A 23889-nucleotide genomic window follows, 5' to 3' on the forward strand; every position below is an offset into this window, starting at 1 on the left:
CCTCTTTTATAGGCTCGCCGACTAAGGAAAAGTTTTTTTTTTTTTCTATAAAAAATAGTTTTTATTTTCGCATTTTGGTCTCTGAATGATTTAAATGAATCGTCAATTGTTAATTGCTAATTTGTACATAACATAAGTCACAAGCAGCATTTTGTTATTGCATATTTGTGAGTCCGCCGCTCCAACCCCCCGATCAAACTTTTTAACCCCTTTTGAAAGTCCTACCCCCCCCCATTTCACCCCTTACATTTTTTGTTGTCCGCTTGCTAATTCAAAGCAATTAAGCAGCAAATACAAAATAAACTTAAGAACTCGAACCCTGGCTAATTAATAAATAATGCAGGCGAATGCAATTAAGCTAGTGGGTAAATGTTAAGGTTAACTTTCGGGCAGATGCGTGGCTATATTGCTTAGTTTCAATTGTTTCTGGTCAATCGGATTCGGATTCGTATTCGGATTCCTATTTTTGGTTAACTTCGGCTTTGTGTGAGCATAAACAACAATTTGTCTAAATTATAGATACTAATTGGTAAATATATGCATGAGGATGGGCGGTGGTTAGTGGCCCAAATTGAATACTATGGTCTAGAGACTCTAGAGTTTGAGTTCCGTTCGAGTGGCAAACGAGTCGAGTAACTTAAATGTCGAAGGAAGCTATTTGTGCAGGCTGCGATCAGATTACACATTATCCGGGGTGTTTCGTATATTTCTGGGGATTTAAAAAATATTTTTAAATAAATCCAGACATTTTTCAAACCCCGACAAACTGGCAAAACACCTCGAATATCAACGGCTATCGCTTATTATGTAAAGCATTTTAGTTGAAATATCTATGTACGTGGCATATATATATATATATGTAAAGGTAGTCAAATTCATCGCCATTATATCATTATCATAGCTATTCATTATTTGGAAAAAACAGCAGCAATATGCTTCGTTATATGTGTATATATATCTATATAGTATATATCCATTATAAGTAGTTGTAAATCGATCGAGCTATACTGTTATTCAATTCAGAGCTAGAGGTTTGGGTTAACGCGTCTATATCGGTCTATATCTAGGTGTCTATAAATATATATTAATATATAAACATTTTGTCAGACTTAAAAATGGAGCTTACGGCTGGCGTGTGTCTTGATTGGGATGTGGTGTCCTCGGAATTACAAAGTATTATTAATTATTGTTGTTCTTGTTCTTGTTGATGGCTTGCTAGCTGGCTGCACTTAATCTGAATCGGAGAACGCAAGTGGAGACCCTCGTCTTTGTTATAATATACCTATATAATATATATATATAATACATAAATGGGAGTATATTAGCTATATCAAACTATTTGTTCATCGGTTGAATCGTAGATCTTATACAAGGGATTGGGATTCGTTAAGATGAGTGGCTTTTTTGGAATCCGGCATCAGGCAAAACTAGTGAAGTCTTCACTCTACTTTTAAGGCAAATCGCACAAGTCGGGGGTTGTGTATGTTTTGGGGGGTCGTTCTACAGCTTTCGAAGATGAGTTCCTAAGAGGCTACGATACACCGTCGGAAAAGGTCTCCAAAAATCTAGAACGCCCCTATATCTGTTGGCTAATATTAACATCGAATTTGATATATTTACTTGGGTGTGAACAACTTGTTAACTACTTTTATGTACAGACAGTGGGTATAGGCTGCTTTTGTGAGTCCTGCTATAGATCCTTTAATATCTGGAACTGTGAGGTAAAAACGCTTCTAACTTTTTCCCTTGATATATCTTCTAATTCTTCCTGAAACCCATTATTTCCATGGGATTACGCGACCTTTGATATTATTTTTTTATCCTTAATTGCTTGATTTACTTTTGTAAATGATTATTTAATTTCAGCAGAACTTATGATGCTGATTTTTTAGATTTACTGCCTTTCTCTTGATTTTCCCACCACCACTCCACATATTTTTCCCCTATCAATTCTCCTCCGATCTCGTCTAGATTCTACGGCCATCCCTTTCTTTTTCGCTTGCATTCATGAGCCTTTCCCACTCTTTCACAGGCGGTACTCGTAGTGGGCCGACCGAGATCGCCGGGCTCCCGAGTACCAGCGATAGGGAACCCGCTGCTGATGGAGTGTCAAGCCAGCTGCTCCTCCTCCTCCGCTTCCGATGTCCGCTCCTGGACTCCGCGCCAACTGCAGGGTCAGCGCCAGTCGCGTCTGCTAGGAGGATGAGGCCGAAGGCGATGGTGTGCTGCCACTGGAGGCCTGTCGCTGGCGCCTCTGCTGCTGCTGCTGATGCGGCAACTGCATCGCCGGAGCCGTCATCCTGCGTCCCAAAGTGGGCAGCGGATTGGCATCCAAATAGGCCTCCGGACTGAAGCGCACCCGGCTGTGCTGCGAGCCAATGGAGCCCTCCTTGGCACTCAGATAGGAGCTATCGTCGCTGGTCAGCGAGTCCGGCGGCGTGGGATTAGTGGGTGTGCCCTGCTGCGAGGATGTGGAGCCATTTCCTCCTCCTCCTCCGCCGCCATTGTACTTCTTCAGCGAGCTGCGCAGCTTGGATTGGCCGCTGGCCAAAGGTGCTGGCAGGGAGCCCACCTGCTGGTAGCCCAGCGAAAGGGCGTGCTGCTCGAAGGGCAGGCTGGCCGGTCGCGTTACCGCCGCCGTGGCATACTTGCTCTTGGTCATCGGCAAGGGGCTGTGGATCAGCCGGTTTAGGAGCTTCGGTGATCCTGCATAGAGCTCTTGTTTCGTGGGTGGAGGCACTTGCTCCCGTTCCCTTTCCCTCTCCCTCTCATAATCCGCATTCAGATTGAGATTATTGTAGTCATAGCAGAGCAGCTCCTCGTGCTCCAGCAGCACATTGGAGTTATTGGAAACGGTGGAGGGAGTGCGTCGGTGTCCCGCTGCACTCACGCCCATCTGGGGCACTCGGGGCGGCGGAGTGCGGGTCTGGCTGACCGGACAGGGAACGGTCACCGGCACGGGAACGGGAACCACTGGCGCCTCGTACTGGTAGTCGTAGTAGTCGGGCAGCCGATGGTTGTAGTCGTACGAGTAGTCCGGATACGACTTGCAGTCACGCTCGTAGCTGTAGTTCAACTCTGGTCGGTAGGGGAAGTAGTTGGAACCTTAAAAGGGAGAGCAGTATGAGATTAGGATAACAATATTCAACCCTTTTTATACCCTTGCAGAGGGTATTATGATTTCAGTCAGAATATCGCAACGCTATGTCCGTCTGTCCGTATGTCTGTCCGTCCGTTTCTACGCAAACTAGTCTCTCAGTTTTAAAGCTATCAGGCTAAAACTTTCACAAAAGTCTTTTCTCTCTTGCAGGTAGTATATAAGTTGGAACGAGCCTATATCATATAGCTCCCATAGGAATAATCGAGAAAAAAAATATAAAAAATTATATCTTGGGTGTTTTTTAACATATAACCTCCTACTTTTGGAAATACAATTATTTATCTAATTCTGAATTTCGAATTTAATTCCATTAAAATTTAAAATTAATGGAAATATATTATGAAATAAATTATTGCTTTGTTGGTTTTTATTGTATTCTCTTCTGCTGTGGGATATGACTCTTTTTAAATATTTTGATTTTAATGTTATCAAAATCTAACTTCTATATCATGTAGCTGCCCTAGGAACAATCGGAAAGATAATGAGAAATAATAGGAAATTTAACATTTTTGCGATTATAAAATTAATAGGAAAGATCTGCAAGGGTATATTCTTTGTGCAACTCACCAAAGTAACCATTCCGGTAGTTCCCCCCATCGTTGGAGTAGCTCGGCCCGTTTCTCAGGTAATCCGCTGGCGCATAGAGCGGCGGTGGACCGATGCCACCGCCCACTCGGAACTCCTCGAAGGCCTCCGGCTGGGGATTCGGATTGCCGAAGCTGCTGTTGCTCAGTTTGCGGCGTGGCGATGGCGTTGGTGGCTGGGTTCCGGCATAGAGAGCACTCACTGGTGGCTGTGAGGCCGCCACTGTTGTGACCACAGCAGATGGCACCGCCTGGGGTTGGTGGTGCTGGTGGTGCTGCTGCGGGTGGTGCAACTGGTGCTGTGGTGTCCGCTGAACGGGCGTGTAATACGGCTGACTGCCGCCAATGCGACGGGCCAGGGATGTGGGCTGTGACTTGCTGACCGGAGCTTCCATGCCGCTAAATCTGTGGAAAAGCGTAAACCTCAAGAATTCGCGTTTTTAAATTTTTTTTTAAATATTCTTACCTCGTCTGGCTGACCATCTTTCTGGGCGTGCTCTCTCTTATTTCCTGCTGCTGTTCGTCCTCCTGCTGCTTGGGCGGCGCCTCCACCTCCAGTTCCACGATCTTATCCTGATCCTCGGTGATTGAAGCCACTGCTTTCGGGGCCGCCTTCAAAGCGGGCACTTCGCTGAGCAACGTGGGATGCACTGGCGACACGTTCGACATCCGGACATCGTAGCCAGCCGCCACTCCGGCCAGCAGGGAGGCCATGTTGTAGAGCAGCAGCTCGATCACCGAGAGCTTCGGCTTTCTTGCCGAATCGCCGGCGTAGAGCGTCGGCAGGGGAACGTTGCTGGTGAAGCGGCTGAGGAGATACGGCGATGGCGACATAATCGGCATGTTGGTGGCCCCCGGGCGCCAGTCATCCATCTTGCTGTGTCCCTGGTATCCTGGACGATCGATCGGCGGCATTCCGAGGCGGATATGAGACATGATTGAGTTACGGAATTTGGCTCTGGCTTGGGGATCGATAGTTGGTGGTCGGTAGTCGGGTTTTCGGAGGGGTTTCGAGTAGTTGGATAGTAACCGCAGGCAATACCAAGGTTTAGCCACCGCATACCAGAAGTCTCAGTTCGTTTAGATGTTTATCTCTCTGTCCGAAAGGGGATTATGCTTGGGCACAGAGAAAATCCAATAATAACTAGGTATTTATTACTATATAAATATATGGCTAATTGGCTTTTCTCTGTGCCTTTCAAGGCTGACAAACAATCAAAACTGGTCGGCAGATTCTCTTTAGTTGGTTTTATTGTCGGATTTATGTTTCTAAGATTGATTCTATTTATTTTTTGTTTTTTTTTTTGTTGGGTTGGCTTGGCCCCAAATTGGAAAATACATTAATATACAAAGTACAAATCGAATCGAGCAGTAAACGTAAAATGAACAAATCGTAAAATGAATATAAATATACAATTGAAAATTTTCATAAAATAATACAAAAAAATTATCATTTCTTTTTTCCATCATCGTCTTCTGATCACAGGTTTTTTTTCGTTTTTGCGCGTATTACTCATGTGCTTTTGTAAAAGAAATCATAAATAAATAAATTGGAAAACCCGATTGCGTAATAAATGTAAATAAAACTGTGCTCAAAATACCGAAAGGAGTTGGATATCAAATAAGGAATTAAAATTAAGAGTCCTCCGCAAATCGTTGGCGAATTTTCGTTAAGCTTGGGCCAAGCGAAATTCGGAAAGCGATGAAAATTTGGAAAAGATCTCTTACATCGAGGAGGGAAAAGGGGAAGACACGAACAAAAAAAAGTGTTGGAGTTCCTAAACAATTAAACTTAGTTCAACTAAGATGTGTGTAATGTAATGTAAGGACGCCTATACGCATCGGTATAAATATAGCAATATGGTTTACTTAAGGTTAATCCAAGTGTTACACATTAATGTAAATGGTTTAGTTGAATATTTTGCCATTGGCCCATGCAGGTGTTTTGTTTTGTTTTTTTTATTTTTTGGATGTCTACGTATAAGCAGCGTTAGTCTATCCGTTTAATCTGATTCCGCAATTTCGTTTTAGGAAAATCACTGGACTAATGGGGAAATCTGGTTTGTAGCTTGTAGATTTAGCATATTGCATTCGTTAGGAACAATTCGGTTCGGAAAGGGGGGGTGGTTTAATGATTTCGTTAGACGGGGGGCATCCAAGTCCTCCTATTTTGACACATTAGCTATGGCTAATCTTTCGTCTGTTCTCTTTCTATCTTTCTCGTCTGACTTAGTCTAGAGTTTTAATATAAAACAACGAGCTAATTAGGCGGTTCCAACAGCAGCACAGCTCTTATTTTGCCTCAGCATCGCTCTAGTTGCTCGCAGGATTGCGTCTGCGGCTTCTTGCCCTTGCGCTTTAAAGAGCGACTGCTGCCGCCGATGGCCAGGTCAGTTTGGAAGGGATCGATGGCACTGAAGTCGGATCCACCCATCAGGTTGTGCTCGGCCAGCTTGCTGTACTTTTTGCGCGAACGCGTGAACAGATTGAGCAGCGATCGGAACTTGGAGTGATGATGATGATGATGGTGATGGGGATGCTGATGCTGATTTAGATTTTGTCCCTCGACTGGCGCCTCGACAGACTTGGATTTGGTGATGTGCTTGGGCCGGTGCTTCCTTTGGTTCTTGCTGTGCTGACGCTGCAGATCTTCCTTCATCTTGATGACATCGGAATGCGGCTGGACATTGACCATGCGACGTGCCGTCCAGGCTTCACCCTGAATCATCTCGCCACCGGACGAGGCAATCGATGCGGAGGCGGAAGCGGTTGTGGAGGACGAGGAAAGCGAGGGCGAGGCAGAGCGGTAGGTGGCGAAGCTTATGGAAGCACTGGATGTATATAGATCCGATCTGGCAGTCGTCGCTGGCGTGGGCTCCTCGAAACTGACGCTCTGGAAGGTCACCGAGCTCTTGCGCGACGTCGTAGAGTTCTGGCGCATTTGATTAACGGGCACTTGGCCCTCATCCTCCAGGGAGTCCTCCTCCACCTCCGCCTCATCTGCTTCTGCTTCTGCTTCTAGATCGTTTTCTTGCCTGGTGAAGAAGCAGTGACGCGGAAACTGCGAGCCGCTGAAGTTGCGCTGAAAGCGTCCGCCCTCGCAGGCCTCCTCCTCGTCGGCATCATCGCAATTTCTGGCCGTCAGCGGAGTGCTGGAGTTGTACATGGTCAGATCACCGCTGGACTTGGAATTCACCCGTTCGCTGCTGGCCATGGACATCTTCTTGATGACATCCCGATAGAAGGCATGATCGTACGTATTATTATCCTCTGACGGCAGCGTCAGTTGATTGGGCAGGGCCAAACTAATGCTGTTGTTGACCGGCGGCGGAGGATGGCCACTGCTGTCCAGCGAGTGTTTCTTCCTGCCGACAGCGGGACTGTTGCCCAGACTGCCGCCAAAGCGATGCAGATGCACGCTGGCACCGCTAACTTGATTCGAAACGGAGGATGAGTGGCCGGACTTGAGGAAGTGAAAGCAACCGGTTGGACTGGCCACCGTGTCCGTTTCCGAGCTGTCATCGGTTACCAGATAGAGCGGAGGTGGCGGAGGATAATCCAGGCCGTACTCCTGACTCCTGGCCCGATGGTACATCTTTGCTATTGGCGATTGGCTGGTGCTGCTGTTGGAGTTGCTCCTGCCGTTTTGCTGGGAGGTCGGGTTAGTTTGACTGTTATTGTTGCTATTACTAGTACTATTATTATTTAGCTGATTGCTGTTGTTGTTGGCGGAGATGCTGTTGTTGTTGTTGTTGGTTGTGGTGGTGGTGGTGGTGGTGTTGTTGGTGGTTGTGATGGTGGTGATGGCTTTACAACTGCCAATGTTGTTGGGGCGCGTTAGTAAATAGGGTATACCTGTGTACAACAGGGGCGTGGCCGGCGTCCCACCAACGCCGCCACTTCCACTTCCACCCAAAGCTCCCAAACCCGGCGGCGGCGTCAGGGAGGCCACCTGTTGCTGCTGGTTCTGCTGCTGCTGCTGCTGCTTCTTGTCCAGATTCGGAGCACTCTTGCTGAACGAGGAGTGGGTCGAGGTCTGGGCGGGCCACTCCGGCTGACCGCCGCCCAGTTGCGGGGGCAGCAGGGATCGCTCCCGCTGGTGCATCGTCGACGGGCCCCACGTCTTGCCCTTGTGCCCATCGGTCACTGATCGGGTGACCAAAATAATACGCAACATAAGAGGGAAAAACAAGTAAGGAAAATAAAGAAAGAAAAAACCAAATCAATCAAATATACAAAAAATCAAATCATAGGTTGAATAAAAGATAACGAAAATATGCAAACAAAAAGGTAAATATACTACTGATTAGAAAGTATCGTACATTCCGATCTCCTGACTAATCTCCGACTTAACTGGATGCCTAATCTTATCTGCAAGACATGCATGGTGCACCCAGTGCGTAATGGAAACGTATTCGAGGTAAAGTGCGTTTCAGGAGGTAAGCCATGAAAATGGTAATGCATGCAGCAAAGCAACTGCTTGCACTGCTTGAATTTTATTATTTTTTTTGCTCATAACTTTTCAAAGAATGATGCGAATTGAAAAATTTCTTCTACATTTCGATGGGTATTAACAAACACATCTATACATTTTCGAAATCTTTAAATAAACACTTTTACTCATAGAGTAAGAGGTATACAAATTCAGACAGTCTTGAATGGCACTTTTTTAGACAATTAGTCACACATTAAGTACTACTAGTTGTCTGATAACCTAATTGTGAGATCTTCTACCCCAGGCTAATCAGATATTTGTAATTTGAATTAGGGGAGATGACTAAGATGGGTACTCACGTGCCACGATGCGCAGTCCGGAGAAGGAAGGTGAACCGGGCTGCTCCGCCTTGTCGCGAACGGCCGTAATGGTGTGCCGGAAGCCCGTGGGCAGTGATATCTGCAGCGGTTTGTTCTGTAAGACAAATGGGGGAAATATTACAATTAAAAACTTACTCTTCAAGACAAAACACTTACCTTTTTACCCTTCTTGGGCTTTCGTTTCGACGGCACCGGCTGCATCATGACCAGCTCCCTTTCGATCAGCACCATTTCGCGCTCGCGCAGAATCTGTTCTTGGATCTTCAGCAGGGTCGCCTTCTCGCGCTGCTCGTTCTGCACCCTGAGCAGCTGCTCCTCCTTGTTGCGCAGTTCCTGGCGGGATTAAAGGGACAACATGGCGGAACGTGGGGGGTTAGTGTGGGGTTAGGCTTGCTCTGTATTTGGGGATAAGTGCTACGAAATAGCTTTTAACTATGAACTAGAAACTAGAAACCATGCAGCAGTTGGCTTGAGTGATGTTGGCTGTTTGGGAAAGGTGGTATCCAAACAAAAGACGGGGTAACTTAGGGGGTAAAGGCAAAGTAACGTGGGGTAAACAGAACAGAACGAACGCAACGCAACTTAAACGCAAATGGCGGGCAGAGAGAAACCTGTTGGACGCGCTTACCTCTTCGATGGTTTGGAAACGCTTAACGTCGTTGGATTTTTTGGATTACAGGGGAATTTTGTTTTGTTTTTCGGAGAGAAAGTATATACCAAATTATTAGAATTTCATCAACGACCAAGTGGGATAAATGGGGGGCGAGAATGGAGCTGAAGAACTGAAGAGCGGCGTAGGGCCAACAAGGAACGATCTAGAAACGATCTAGGGCAACTCTAACGGGGAACAGGAGTTGGCTTAGTTTTCCCCAGGCGGCAAATACCTTTTCTTTTTCGCGCAAGTCGTGCAGCACTTCGGCGATCTCCTTCTTCCAGCACTCCTGCATGTAGTGAAAGGATTCCTGGGGCGTCAGCGTGAACTTGGAGCAGGCGATGCTCTCCAGCTGCTTGAGTATCTCCTTGAAACCAGGCCGCTTGTGGGGATCCGTTTGCCAGCAGCCTGTAAACGGGGTTTCTCAATTAGATTTGGCAAACTTGGATGGATATATTACCCACTTTTCATCAAGGCTCCCCAGGTTTCTGGGCAGGTTTTTGGTATGGGCAAGGTCAGCGTGTTGACAGCCACGCCATAGGCCACCGACAAGGGATCGAAGCCCTTGTAGGGCGTCTCGCCCGTAATCAGTTCCCAGAGCAGAACACCATAGCTCCAAACATCCGAGGATCTAAAGCGAAAAGAAGGGGGTTTAATTCTTGAACAATTCTCCCTGAAAATAAATCCAATATCTCACTTGGAGTAGGTGCTCACGCTGATGACCTCCGGCGGCATCCAGGCGTACGTGCCCGCCGCGCTCATCCTCTGCGTGTTGTACATCTCGCGGGCCAAACCGAAATCGGTAATCTTCAGCGTCTTCTGCTGCAGCTGATTGCCCTCGATGGCCTCGTAGATCAGCACATTGGATGACTTGAGGTCGCGATGTATGATCGACATGGGCGCCTCGTTGTGCAGATAATTCATGCCCCTGGCTATTTGTATGGCCCAATTGACCAGGACATCGGGCGGTATCTTTCCGGCCAGGATGCGATTCAAACTGCCGCCGCGGGCGTACTCCATAACCAAACAGAGCTTGGTGTTCAAACAGACGCCGCGCAGGGCGGCTATATTCTCATGCTTAAGGGCCCAGAAGAGCTTGGCTTCCTGCAGGACATTGTCCCGCATCCGCTGCATGTCATCCTCGCCCGTCTGGTGGGCAATCTTGATGGCCACCTCCTCGCCATCATAGTAGCCGCGATGCACCTTGCAGAAGCCACCGGAGCCGATGACCTCCTTGATGTCCAGCTCGCTGTACTCGATCTCGTGCGGCTGGATGTCGCCGATGGCGGAGGAGACGTTCAGCTGGAGGGGATCCTCGTCGGTAACGAAGTCCTTGGGAAAGACGCCCACCTGGGGAAGATTAGGGGTTAATTTGGGAACTCTATTGAGGGGGTTGCCCTACCTTATCCCCGATTTTGCCCGTCCACCAGCCCACATCGCCGGAAACCTCGCTGTCCGTGGACAGGACGACCACTATTTCGCCGCGCCGCAGGGTCAGCTCATCCTCGCCCTGCGCCTCGTAGTCGTAGAGCGCGGTCCACAGGCTGCCATCGCCCACCTGGGGCTCCACTTGCTCCAGATCGCCGGATATGGGAATTTCCGGGATCTGCTGGTGATGCAGTTGCTCCAACTGCCGCTGCTGCTGCTGCTGCTGCTGCTCCTCGCTGATGGGCAGCATTGTCCTGTTCCTGGTCCTCCTCGTCCTTCGTCCTGGGCATCAAAGGCCCACTTTTGGCGACATGGAAACCCTGTTTACCCCTTTGTTTTTGCTATTGTTTCCCTGTGTGCGAAAGAGAGATAAAAACGCAACGGAGAGGAGGAAGAAGAAGTAGAAGAGGGAGAGGGAGAGGAGGCTTAGTAATATTAGTTATAACGGGGGTGGGGTGGGGTCAACTTACTGGCTAGGATATCGCAAGCATCCACTCCGTCCGTCGTTTTGTCCCACTGTCCGTCCGTTTGGCCACACGCACAACAACAACAATAAGAGCCAGAAGAAGAACAACAACAACAACGGCACACAATCAGACAACACGATACAAAACACACACACACGCACGGCACACCATTGTCGCCACGGTCGCTCAGTCGCTGTCGGCGTCGCAGTCGGCGTCGCTGTCGTCGTGAACGTTGCGTATGTTACGTCGCCTTTATCCTTGATCCTTTGCAATCGGTTAGATCCGTTTTATCCTCGCGATTCCGCATATGTTTTTAAAACATATATGTATTAAAAAAAAAAAACTAGAGTTGCACTGTTCAAATGTGAACTAGTTTAATTGAACTGGTCTTTGGACCCAGCCACCTGAACTGGTTTGTTTTGTGGCTCACTTTGGATTTTGGTTCCGGTTGGAGGGCATCTTTTTGCCAGCCAATATATTGAAACTACTCTTACGTGTATATTTAAATTAATTTTGATTTATTTCGGTAGCAATATTCTCTTTTATAAGGCATTTTATTGGGGTCACATGAACGGGGTAGCGGATTTTGAACTAGTTCCATTTGTATTTGTACTAAAAAATACCAGGGTAGCAGTGTTGGTTAAACGATGATTTTTGATATATCGCCTTTTCGGGGTTGATATGTTTCTTATCGATAAGCTTATAATTTATTTTTAATAAATTTATAATTATTTTCGTGTGAAATTCATTGATAAACTACAACACATAACGAAAACGGCAGTTCTATTAAAAATATATATTTTGTATACTTGACCGATAAGTTGCTATCGGTACCGATAATATCGATCCTAAAACCACTGCTTTATCGAATTTAAATTTGAATTCAAAATAAACTTCTGTAAAAATAATAAGTAGGTTTAATTAAACAGAATAAATTATCTATTAATAAAATTAATTAAATTAGACCTCAATAAAACTTGCTAGATATTAAAAGGTATCTTTTATTATTTTTATCTTTTTAGAAGTTAAGATGTTAATACAAACTATTGTATTACTATTTTTTTACCTTCTCTTGAAAAATATCGTGTGAAATAATTATTTAAAATCACGTTTCAGATGAAATGTCACTGTCATATGTTTTCCGATTTGATTTTCAGCGATTTCGTGCTGCGCATGTTTTTTGCAGAGGAGTCGGGCAAATCCGTGGAGGGGGGTTACAGCTGCTGCCGCTGCTTTTGCTTTGGCTGCTGGGCTGCTTTGCTGTTTTGCCGACGAGGATACGGCCTGATGATGATGTTGCTGTTGCACCGCGGAACGAAACGCTGTGTATCCTGTGTATCCATCTCCGCACCCCCCCTGCAATCCACCCCCTGCGCCACTGGCTCTCTTCCTTTCGCCTTTCGGCGACTGTGATTCTCGTCAGGCGCCCAACACGCGCCCTTGTGTGGGTGGCAGGTGATGGGTAGTGGGTGGTGGGTGGTCGGTCTATTCCGTGCCATGTGTTTTGTAAATCAGCCAAACAGCCGCCTCCCCTCCGGCCACTCCCCCTCTTTCCTTTGGGGCGTCCTTTCGGCTGCGCTCGTGTTTTTTCGGCTGCTGCTCTGCTCTGCCGCTCATCCTTTTGGTCCAGCGTCGGCATCGCACAGTGGGATAGATCTGGATGTAATATTTAAGTTCCTACTACAAAAATGTTCAATCTATTTGTTTTTTATAACCCAATCAAATAGGCATAGTCTAACATCATCGGGATATTAAAACAAATAAAATAAAAAATACTTATTAGGAAATTTTCCAAACTAAATAATAATAAATAATTAAACTAATACATTAACATTAAAAATATAGATTAAAGTTTAGCCTCTCATTAAGACAGTCAGTAGCAGTGGTAGATTTACATTACAAATATAGGAAATAGTTGACAAAACTAGATCTAAGAAATGTTTTTTGATCGAACTTCTTAAATAAAAATGGTAAAAAGTGGTTGATACCTTATTTACAACTGAAGGGTCCTCCCTATGTATTTAATAAACATTATAGAAAAGTCTGAGTAAGTGCAACAAAAATATATGTCGTTTTCGATAAAAATTTAAAAACAAATTTTTGGTTGTAGGTACACATAAAATTAAAAAAAGTGTTTTTTTTTGTAGAATTAACTTTGTTGCTTTACAGAGATTTTATTAGGATGAAAAATGAAAATGTATCTTTAGGTAAAACGGGAAATAAATTATAATTTATCATCACCAAAAAAAAAATTAATTTTAAGCCCACTGTGCCTCGGCATTCGTTGGCAGCTGAGCCGAGCCAAACCGGGCTGATGCCTGATATAGCGCCATATCTGCAGCCGTGGTCGTAGTCGTAGTCGCAGCCTTTGCCGGAGCCGGATCCGGAGCCTGGAACAGAGCGGCGCAGGACACTACGGGCCAGGCAGCAGGACCCGTACCGCTGGGCTTCGCTTTCGCCCGGAGAGGAGAGGAGAGCTTCGGCATCGGCATCGGCATCGGGCATCGGCATCCGTATCCGCATCCTCGGGAGCTGAGGCAGTGGCTGTGGCTGTGGCAGAAGCAGAAGCAGAGGCTGTGCCACTCAGTTACGCGCAACATTTCAACGCAACGTCGTGGCAATTCCAAATCGGCGGCAGACGCGGGCGTGCGCAGCGCACGGGCGGACTGCACGTAATAAATCCTCCGGAACGGGCTAAAAATACGGCAAACGCAACTAATCACACACAATAGAAACCGAAAAAAAACCCAGAACTCTCAGCTCGAAAACCGAATATTAAAAAATAAGTAAAAATCATAAAATAACGCCCTTCTCGACGCCCCCAAAAATAATGTAGACAAAAACCAAATACAATATATCCTTACGCACAAAAATATTTTTGCCGCTGTCCCAAAAAAATTCTCAATATTTTTTTTTCTCCGCCGCGTGCGCGTTTGTCAGTGTGTGTGCGTGTGTCTGTGTGTGTGTGTGTGTGCGCGTGTGGGTGTGATTTTGCGCGCGTGTGTGTGTCGCTATTTTCTTGTTGTTTTTTTGGTAACTTTTTTTTTGTGCCGTTCTTTAATCCCTGGCTAAAACAAAAAAAAAAAAAAGGAAAAATACGAGAAAAATGCTAAAAGCCAGGGCAAAAATGTAAAACAGCCGATGATGCAAAGAGCGTCCCAAGCGCACAAGAAATACAACAAATTAAATCCAACAAATTTAGTAATTATATATAGTAATCTTAAGGCAAACGAAACGCACAACCAGAAGCCAAAATAGATCAAGTAATTAAGTCTAAACAAATGTAATCACTAATCAAGCGAAGGGAAATCATCTTCAACTGAGAAAATCAGAGGTAAGTTAGGCTTTAAATATGGTTATTTATAATATTCTCATTTTGTTTTCGATAAACTTAAGCGACACTTTAAAACTTCTTAATTTTGTTTAGAATTTTTAAACTTTAGCTTATTTCAAGGAATAAACGAGTTACTAATTAGGCAAGAAAACCTGGGAACTGCTTAACTGATGTGAAATACCTTTAGTTATCCCCTGGAAAAGTTTAAAATTCAAGCCTAAAATTAGAAGGATTTTAGTCCCGCTGACTGACAGCTTACTTAATCTATTATTTAATTTCTTTACCGTCTCTCAATAGTTTCCTTGACACTATTTTCGCCTTTGCCAAAAGAAAAATCGGGGGAAAATCGGATGGCTGCCTTCACACACACGCATACAATCGTATACAAAGACAAACACATACACACACACACACACTCATACATATATATAGACATAATTCCATGTAAAGCTGTTGCCTGGCCTCTAAAATGGCTGCCTCTGCCCGGGCTCTGCCGCTGGTAACCGCGACGCCGACTGCGACGCGGGCAGCGTGGTAAGCAGCGCGCAAGAAGTTGAGGTTATGTCTGCGCCGCAAAATGTGCTTGGGCTTGGGGATCCAAAAAACGCTGCGAAAGTGGCAAAAACCGGGGGGTTGTGGGTGGTTTTTCGATGCGGAGGGTGCTGGGGATTTCGGCTGGTAATGGGGTGCTCCAAGCTGCCCTTGGCATGGAAATGCTGTCGCCCCTTTTTCGATGGGCGTGACTGCAGCATCCTTTTTGGCCATCCAAAAGGATGCTTCTCTTCAGTTCTGTTCTGCTTCGCTTTTGTCCTTGTCCATGCAAAACATTCATCGTACTTTGCACGGGGATTTATTTTCGAGCTTTAATCTATTAAAATTGCTAGAAACTGGAAAACTCTGGGCAATGTTATTTAAATATTTTCTAAAAACAAAGATTAATTTTTATTGGTTTTTAATTTTTATATTTTACTGATTGGTAATTAATTAATCAATACCCATTACCATCTTTTAGCAGTTTTTAAATTTAAGATTTACTCAAAAATAGTTTTAAAATGCTAAAATATGTATTTTCTCTTTGTGAACTTATTTATTCTTTTTTTTTTTTTTTGAAAATGTGGGTGGTTTCAAAATGTGGATGACCTAGCCCTATTTTTGGCCATTACTGAACTGCTAGCGCCGCTGCTGCGCGGCGACTGCGCTGCCGGTAGAGCTCCTTTTTCTGTTGATTTTTCTTCACTCCGCGTAAGAGGAAGTATTTTATTCTTGGCAATGCCGAAAAAAAGGACAATCGAGAGACAAACACCCTGAAAAAGACCATTCACAAGGAATACGTACAATAGATGTTTAATTTGGACTTACAAAAAAGATCTTTAAAATTAGACTATCAAAATAATTTCTTTAAAATGTAGTAATATTTTTTTACATTTCTAAAAAAAACCAATTTGTATAATTTGATTTTATAAAATATTTTTTGTTTGTAATATAATAATATTTATAATATAATATTTTATTTCAATATTTTCCTCTTCCCTTTCTTTCAGAACATCAAGTCTTACCACGGAACTATTCGACTTAGAGCGCTAAACAAAAATCAACGATAAGCTGTTAAATTTAAGTACAATCCAAAGACGATATGCTTTCGATCTGAGGCGATTGGACTGCAGGAGCAATGAGCATCAGTGCGTCCTGGGTTTCGGTTCTGTCGCCATCTCCACTTCCGATTCCGAATCCGAATCCAAGTCCAAAACCAAATCAGAATCCAAATCCGAATCCAAATCCGAATCCGAATCCGATTCCTTCTCCGCCTTCCATTGCCAGGAGCAGCCAACAGGTGCATCGGCCGTGTCTTTGATGCCAGTTGGAGTTGGACTTGGAGCTGAGGTAGAGCAACAGGAACAGGAGCAGGAGCAGGAACAGAATCCGGATAAGGGCGAACAGGTGCCCCCGTTGAAGTGGCGCCCCTGCCTTGCGCGATGCAAGCGAACAGCAGCCGCTCCAATTTAAGCGCACAATCCTCGGGCACGCCGTCGGCCTCAACGATCTCCTCGTCCCAGGGCAAGGTGAGTGCACTCGGAAAAATAGTTAATAAATATACATTTAAGTACACTTTTTTTACCCGTCACTCGTTAAGTAAAAGGGCCAAAAATGGTCCTACACCAAAAAGGCATACTGCTTTGAACAGATAATAAAATAAGCAATAAATCCATAACAGTTTCCGCGTGATTTTGAATAAATAAAATTTTTGTCAATTTTCAATTTTTTTTATAAGGCGGTACATCATAATTTTTTGCGAAAAATGTCAAAAAAATAAAATGTCCAGGTTTAAATGCCAATCGATAGGAAATTTAATAACGAGCTCAGAAAGGTATGACAATCCATATTTGGATCAATATTTCCATTGTTATGGTGAAAAAACGAATTATTTTTTTGTAAAAAATTGGGATCCAGGTTTTTGAAATTTCCGCTAGATGGAGCCAGTAGCTTGTTTATTTTAAATTTTAGGTTGAATTTAAAGTGGAATACCTCCAAAGGATATGTTCAAAGGATTGTTTTCAAACAATGTTTTTAAAGAAGCTTGGGAAGCTTAGCTTACAACAATTTCAATACAGTATATAATAGTTATAATTCTGGGACACTTGGTAATTGACACAATATAATACTTAATATTTAACTTGTTGAGTACAAAGAGGTTTTGTTGGTAAATGTCAATTGCTTAACAATTCTCTGGCATTAAATATGCAAAAGCCCAGGAAATTTGTACATGCCTTTCGTTTGTATCTCCATTTGTGAGAGGCCCATCCAAACCCAATGCCCATTTGCATTTCCATTCCCATTCGCAGGATCAAATTGAATTGGTTTCTACCTCGGCCCGAATTGATGGCCATTACAATTATGCAATGTTTATTGACTGCAATTATAAATATTGGCCCCGTCCGCCTGTCATCATAACCCTCAAACGTATCTGAGCCAAGATTCGCATTCGCATTCGCATTCGTGTTCGTACATTTCGAATTTGCGAATTCCCAATGGAAACGGAAAAATGGCTTTCAGTTCGAGTGAAATTTTATTTGTCAGTTCGCTTCCTCATGCTGGCCACATGGGCGGGGCAGAAGGGGGGTTGGGTGCACATTTCCGCTTTCAATTTGTTTGGCGTGTGCGTGGGTGGGTGGCTAAGAAAAAGGGAGGAGGGTCCTGGGGAACATAAATGTAACTGGGGTACCCTGCTGCATCCGCTGCTTGTCAATCGAGCGACGTCTGATGAATGCAGACACCCCCCTCCACCTCCCCTGTAAACCCCTCTCACAACACCACCCATGGGCCAGCCCACCCCCCTTTTGCGCCCCTTTCATTCACTCTCTTATTTGCATTGCCCATTGCCGGCGTTGTGTCCTTTATCGTTTTTAATTAAACATTGCCGTTTTGGGCTATTACACAGACACACAGACATCTACGCCCATGCAAACGCACAAACACGCACACAGGTGCAGTTGGAAAGCTCAGCGAAAAAATAACATTTATACTAAAAAGGTTATTGAAAGATATATTTTAAGGATATAATTTGTAATATCAAAAAAGCTATTTTAATTTTTATATGGTTATTTATTTTATTATTATTATTCTACCAACTTAAATTCAGATCTAAAATCTTTATTTAAAATTTTTTAAGGATGTGGATATTTCTAACTTGTAATATCAAAATACCAATTTTAAGGTAACTGTTATTTCGATTTATATGACTGTTTCATTATTGTATGTAATTAAGATTTAATATTAGTTTTTTGCTTTTCACTTTTCACTTTACTATTTTATTTATTTGTGATTTTAAATAATGAAAGATTATATATATTTTTTTGGTAATATCACTTTACAATTATATTACTTTTTGCTTTAATAGGTATATTAAAATAATAGTTATATTTTATATTATTTTCTTTTCTTTTCACTTTACTTTTTTATTTTTTTTTACTTTTAAATATTGCTTGTAGATCTCAAATCTCCGTGCAGCTGCTGCCGTAGGTAATTGTACGTTTCGATTTCTTTTTGCACTGCCTGTTACACGTTGTGTAGTTGCTATTTGCTCCTGAAAAGCAGGTCCTTTTCTTGGCTGTGCCGACTGTGTGCGTGATATGGTGCTGCAAAAGTGTCCCCTTGTTGTTTTCGGGCAAAAAATGTGTAGTTGGAAATCTCCGTGTTTCATTACTGTCATCGTCCATCGGACGAGCGTCCTTCGTCCTTCCCAGCCCCCTTCCTCCCTTCCCCCTCTCCCCTTTTCCTTGTTTTCCACATATTTTCGCCGTGTTCAGTTGGCACTTTGGGAGGCCCGAAAAAGTAGGCAAGGCTTTTTTGCGGAAAAGAATTTCATTGCCAGCCGTTTCCTAAGTGCAAGGATAATGGTAAATGGCAAAGGGAAGGAATGAAGGGGCCTATACACCTGTGAGGACACTTTTTCACAGGTTTTAACTTGCTCAGAGCAAAAAGTTTCAGTTGCAGAGTGCTCAGTTTAAAGTTGGTGTCCTTTAGAGGTACTTTTTAATTGTTTTGATCGCTTTTATGATCAAAAATTGTAATAACAGGAAAATAATATTATATAAATAATTTTATAATTTTATAAAAAAAGCATTAATCTATTTTTTTTGAGTTTAAACTAAATTATAACATCTTTTGGTTTTATTCGCTTTTTGTAACAACGATTTCAATAGCATGTTGGTTTTCAGCTACCAGGATAATTTAAACTATCCTTTGCCAAAGCTACATTCATTTCATTTCTGGTTTTCCCATCAAGTTGATTCACGGTTAATATAGTTCCCGTTAAGCTGCCTCACTGAAAATGTTATTTGTTCCCGGAAATTCAGCTTTTTATAGTTGTTTACTTACATCGGGCCTTCCACAGAAAAAAGTGTAATAAAAATCAAAAACAAGCATATCTGTATGAAGCATTTAAAAACGCTTAACTTCAAACTTTAAGTTCTTCTCTTTCAAGGGATATTAGTTCTTCTCTTTTTCGTTATTAATGCAATTTGTTTTCCCCTTTTGAATGTGTTTTATCTTGTGTTTCTTATTTGATTAGTTGTTCCTCCCCTGCCGGGTATTCTATTTTCTGTTTTTAATTAACACTTCCTTTGAATTGTTTATTCCCGGAATTTCTTCTTTTTCAGTTCCCAGGGAAAGGCGGAAAAAGCTCTCTGTTGAATGTAGACACTCGATTTAAAAGGTTTTCTTTCTTACTAAAAAAAAGAAATGGAACTGGATTAAATTACATTTTTTATTTAAATTTTAAATTTGTTTTTTGGTTTGCAGTTGGACTTTTGAATATTGCAATAAGTTTTTCCAACAATGAACATTATTATCTCCTAGATGGCGCCACTTTCAAGCGACTGCTAGCATATCTCCATCTCTCTCACACTCATTCGGCTGAGTAAGGGGTATCTGATAGGCGAGGCAGTCGACTTTAGCGTTCTTTCTTGTTTTTCGTCGTTTTTTAATCCGAATATAACGCATACGCCGCGTGGTCTGTCAGTCAGTTTGCGACTGCTTTCTACCATATTCTTCATATTCTTCATATTGCTGCCAGCTACTTTCTGCGGCTGTCAAAGAAAGTTTTTTACATGAATTGCCATGAAATTTTCAAATAACTTTTTATATATGATGGCCAATGGCAATGGGATTCTCCTATTAGTGGGGAGAAAGGGGGGTGTGGTTGTGAAATGATGCAGAAGAATGAAAAGTATGAAACATTTTGCTTCATTAAGTGGCGTGTGTGTGTCCCTCCTTTTGTTGTTGTTGTTGTATTGCCTTTAATTCAGAGCCGCAAAAAAAGGACGAAAAAGCGCTGAGGGGGGGGCAGGGTATAAAAGGGGGGGGGGGCTATAAAGAAACGCACATGCGTGTGTGTTGGTGAGTGTCTGATTGCGGTGCCTGCAATTGCGCATGTGCTGGACCACTCTATACCCTGCAAATACCCCATCACACCCCACAAATCCCCAAAAGGACTCCTCCATCATAAGACATATGCTCGAAAATATACAGCTTTAACGAAGGCGAGGAGCAACAACAACAGCAACAACAATAATAACAACAATAACATTAACAATAGCCACAATTGTGCGTATCATTTGTGTTACTTTGTTGCATAACCATAACCCCGTTGGGAGAAATCCCCCAGAACACCAGAATATACGGAATATTCATTCAAGCCCTCGCATCCTTCACAAGAATTCAGCCCTCTTTTCCACCATTTATTAGCTGTGTGTAGGTGCGTTGGTATGTGTGTGTCTGTGTGTGTGCATCATTTAAAACAATATCCAAAGATTTGTTTCGCCATTTATATGTCAAAAATGACAAGTCAAGTGCTTTGTTCTTGCTCTCGCCTTTCTGCCTGCTCCTTTCTTCTCCTCCTTCATCCTTCTCTTGTGCCTGTTTTCTTTCCTCTTTTTCCAGCTTTTTTTTTGTTTTTTGCTTCTGGTTTTGTTCTTGGCTTTGTCATTAGCAGTCAAGCGCAAAGAAGCGGAGCGAACGGAGAATTAACCAAGATCACAGGGAATTGAGAATGCCCTAACTTATGGGGATAAGTGTTGGTAAACGACCTAATTTATTTCAGTCAGTGTTGGTAATTTACCAATATTCTTAAACCAACCAGTGTTGGTAAGAAACAACAATATTTTCTTGCTTTTAACACTATTTTTATATTCATTCATACACCTACTTGTATGTATTCTTTTACTCAAAATTTCAAATCGGTGTTGAACATTTTTATCTGCTTCTATAGCATATTATTTAAACTCCATAGCCATAATCTTATAATTTAGTGTTTGAAAACGGCAAACGAATGCCCTTGTGAAAGTTTCTTCTGTTGTTCTTGCACAGCCTTGTCCTTATTTATAAAGCATTCCTGCAGTTCAATCAACCCAGAAAGGTATGCTATCGGAAAATCAGTTTTCCTTTTTTTTCCCCCCCGAAAGTTTGTAACTCATTCATAAGTATATATTTGGCCATCGAATCACGCTCGACTGGATTTCGGTGCAGTTTTCAGGGCATTTCCCAGAAAAGCAAAAAAAAGTGAAAAGCAGAGACAATGAACGACAGAATGAAAGATGGGAAAGACGAAGGGAAAAGTCGGGGGAAGGGGAAAAAATTGTCGCCTAGACTTTGTGTATGTGTTGGTGTGTGTCTTGTTGTACTTGCCATGTGTCTATATGTGAAATGAGCTTCAAGTACAACAACGACAACAAGAACAAGAACAACTGACAAGGACGCTCATATGAAAACAAACGCATAATTTAAGCGTAATTGCTGTCATTTTTCATTCGAGTGCGACAAAGTGCTGGCGAGGGGGGGGAATGCGGGGTATGGGGGGTACGGGGGGTGTGTGAGGTGGTGGGTGGTTAACAGGGGGATGGAGCGGTACTGCTGCTCAAGTGCCCCAGTTTGTCTATGTCGCCAGTTGCCCTCGTCAGTCTCCTCAGCCAGCTTTCAACTTCAACTTGCACTTCTCGGCATTCAGTCAACAAAAGTTAAGATGATAGTATTTATGCTGGAAGAGCAGCATTTCCAAAAATATCCCTACATATACATGTATTTTATTTACAATTTTTGAGGATACAACTTGAGTTTTAAGGGATTAAAGAGGTAATTATTTTCGGCATAGTTCGTAGTGCCTTCAAAACTGTAAATGCTTATAGAGGAGTTGTTTTTGGCACTTATTTTCTACCGCTGGTGTATACTATACTATAGATTTTTAAGGATTAAAGAGGAATACTTATTTTAATCATTATTTTTCACAAACTATAAATATTTATAGACTTGTTTTTTTAAGCTCCTAAGGTTTTTTTTTTTGTTAATTTTTTGTAACTAATTTACCGTCACTATATTTCCCAACGCTGGTGTACTTACTATAGATATAGATGGCTGCCTTTGCATCCGGCGTTGAAGCGCCAATAATTATGCAGCTTAGGTTTGCTTTTAATTCTTTTCCTCCGGTTCTTCATTTTTTTTCTGTTCTTTTTAGTTTTTTCCAGCACACATTTTTTGCAGCTTTTTTCCGCTTTGGTTGTGCCACGAACGGTGGCAGTTCATCAATTGGCCTGACTTTTTGCCACGTTAATCCGCAGAAAATATATATGTTTATTTAAAAGCCAGAGGAGTAACGCGAAAGCGAACGCGAACATGGAAGAGGCGTGAAATATGAGGCTGGAGCAGTCGCAAGCACAGTTGGAAATTGTTGTTGGTTATTCCAGCCATTTGCCATTGCCATTTGCCATTTCTCCCATTTTTTGCCATTTTGGCCCACCAGCTGCAGCGTCGAGTTGTCTTCCTGTTTATTCGCCGCTTTGTGTGTGCGGCTGCTTTTGGCCCTTTTAGCACCTGGCCCAGGACATTCCTCCTTTGTGTGTCCTTTTTGGCCGTTTGCCAGCTCAACTCGAGTTCACTTCCAGTTGAGTGTTTTGCCTGTCGCCCGTTGTAGCTGTTGCACAGCGAGAAATCGAGGGTGGTTGTTAGAAGATGGAAGATAAAGCAGATAAGGGATGTTTAAATAAACCCCAACAACTGCTTCACCCGAAACTTGTTTATAAAGGAATATATCTCTTAAAATACTGAAAAAGTGTTGGAAAACTGTATGGGATGCATTCATAAAAAGTGTTAGTTAACTTCTTTTATTTAATTATGAGCTTTCATTAAAGAAACCCCACCATCTGCTTTACTTAAAAATCAAACTTGAAGAAACATATATTAAAAACTGATAAAGATTCATTCATGAAAGGTGTTAGATAAATATTAATCACCATAAGTGTTGGTAAACCACATAAGATGATTGTTTTATATTTTTTGCAAAGATTTCGTTAAATGTAATTTAAAGAACTTTATTTCAAGTGTTGTAGATTTTTAATTTTTTTTCGCTATGAGCTGTTGCGGTTGCTATTGCTCTTGTCGACCTGCGCTTGCAACAATGCTTGTTTCTGCCACGTTGCCACGCCCACACCAACGCCTGCTTATTCACTTTTGTGACCCAATAAAGTCGAATTATTTCATTTTTCATTTACTTTTGTTTTGTAATTAGGCACTCTTTTGCACAGCTCTACGTTCTTTTCCCTGTGCAAACATAGGTATATATATTTTTTTGTATATTTATATTTATCTCAACTGCCTGTTTTTTTTGTTTCTGGATCCCAGGCTTAAATGTTTCTCAAGTGCTTTTTGCCAATTTTCGGTTTGTATTCTGTGGCTTGCATCGTTGTTGCCACTTGCCATTGTTATTGTTGCTGCTCTCTTTGTGTCGCTTCCATTTCGGATTTTTGTGTGAAATGTGAAATGAACTTGGAGCATATTTAAATTGCCTGGGATGCATTTGGCCCCAGCTGTCCGAATTAAATGGGACAGCCAATGAATTATTCCGAGGACTTTATTTGTGGAAGGTGAGAGGCGGCACTCAGGGAATTTTTAAAATATTTATT

At 42.8% G+C, this 23889-nt stretch overlaps 2 protein-coding genes across 5 annotated transcripts in view; one reads left to right on the top strand and one right to left on the bottom strand.

Moving 5' to 3' along the window:
• Nucleotides 1–230: 230 nt before the first annotated feature.
• slpr (slipper) lies at nt 231–11699 on the bottom strand. 2 transcript variants are annotated; one of them, XM_017139223.3, is made up of 12 exons: nt 11110–11699; nt 10614–10991; nt 9909–10561; nt 9676–9842; nt 9444–9619; nt 9188–9208; nt 8716–8892; nt 8539–8653; nt 7600–7890; nt 4211–4637; nt 3728–4149; nt 231–3105 (listed from the first exon to the last, which is right to left on the bottom strand). In XM_017139223.3, the coding sequence occupies exons 2-12, from the start codon at nt 10887–10889 to the stop codon at nt 2195–2197; spliced, it is 3636 nt and encodes a 1211-aa protein (XP_016994712.3). In that variant the 5' UTR covers nt 10890–10991; nt 11110–11699; the 3' UTR covers nt 231–2194. The 2 variants fall into 2 exon arrangements, with proteins under 2 accessions (XP_016994712.3, XP_016994713.2); XM_017139224.3 differs by lacking the exons at nt 231–3105; nt 3728–4149; nt 4211–4637; nt 9188–9208 and having other exon boundaries at nt 4978–7890.
• Nucleotides 11700–14112: 2413 nt separating this feature from the next.
• The window catches only part of sdt (stardust), a 59451-nt gene continuing 49674 nt past the window's right edge, over nt 14113–23889 (top strand). Inside the window, exons 1-2 of one of the 3 annotated variants that reach the window (XM_017139204.3) lie at nt 14113–14440; nt 15982–16500. In XM_017139204.3, coding sequence (XP_016994693.2) covers nt 16414–16500 — 87 coding nt within the window. In that variant the 5' untranslated portion in view covers nt 14113–14440; nt 15982–16413. Of the gene's footprint in view, nt 14441–15981; nt 16501–23889 lie in introns of those variants that run through there. The other 2 variants (XM_017139207.3, XM_017139212.3) reach the window with 2 other exon arrangements.

The sequence above is a fragment of the Drosophila takahashii genome, chromosome X, assembly GCF_030179915.1.
Source record: "Drosophila takahashii strain IR98-3 E-12201 chromosome X, DtakHiC1v2, whole genome shotgun sequence".
In the NCBI taxonomy this organism is placed as follows: Eukaryota; Metazoa; Arthropoda; class Insecta; order Diptera; family Drosophilidae; genus Drosophila; species Drosophila takahashii.

Bases quoted from the DNA above. Each gene is read 5' to 3' on its own strand.
- slpr (XM_017139223.3), bottom strand. From the start codon at position 10,889: ATGCTGCCCATCAGCGAGGAGCAGCAGCAGCAGCAGCAGCAGCGGCAG. The intron at 4,150-4,210 runs GTAAGAATATTT...GCTTTTCCACAG, and splicing joins AAGATGGTCAGCCAGACGAG to ATTTAGCGGCATGGAAGCTC. The intron at 3,106-3,727 runs GTGAGTTGCACA...CTCCCTTTTAAG, and splicing joins CTACCGGAATGGTTACTTTG to GTTCCAACTACTTCCCCTAC.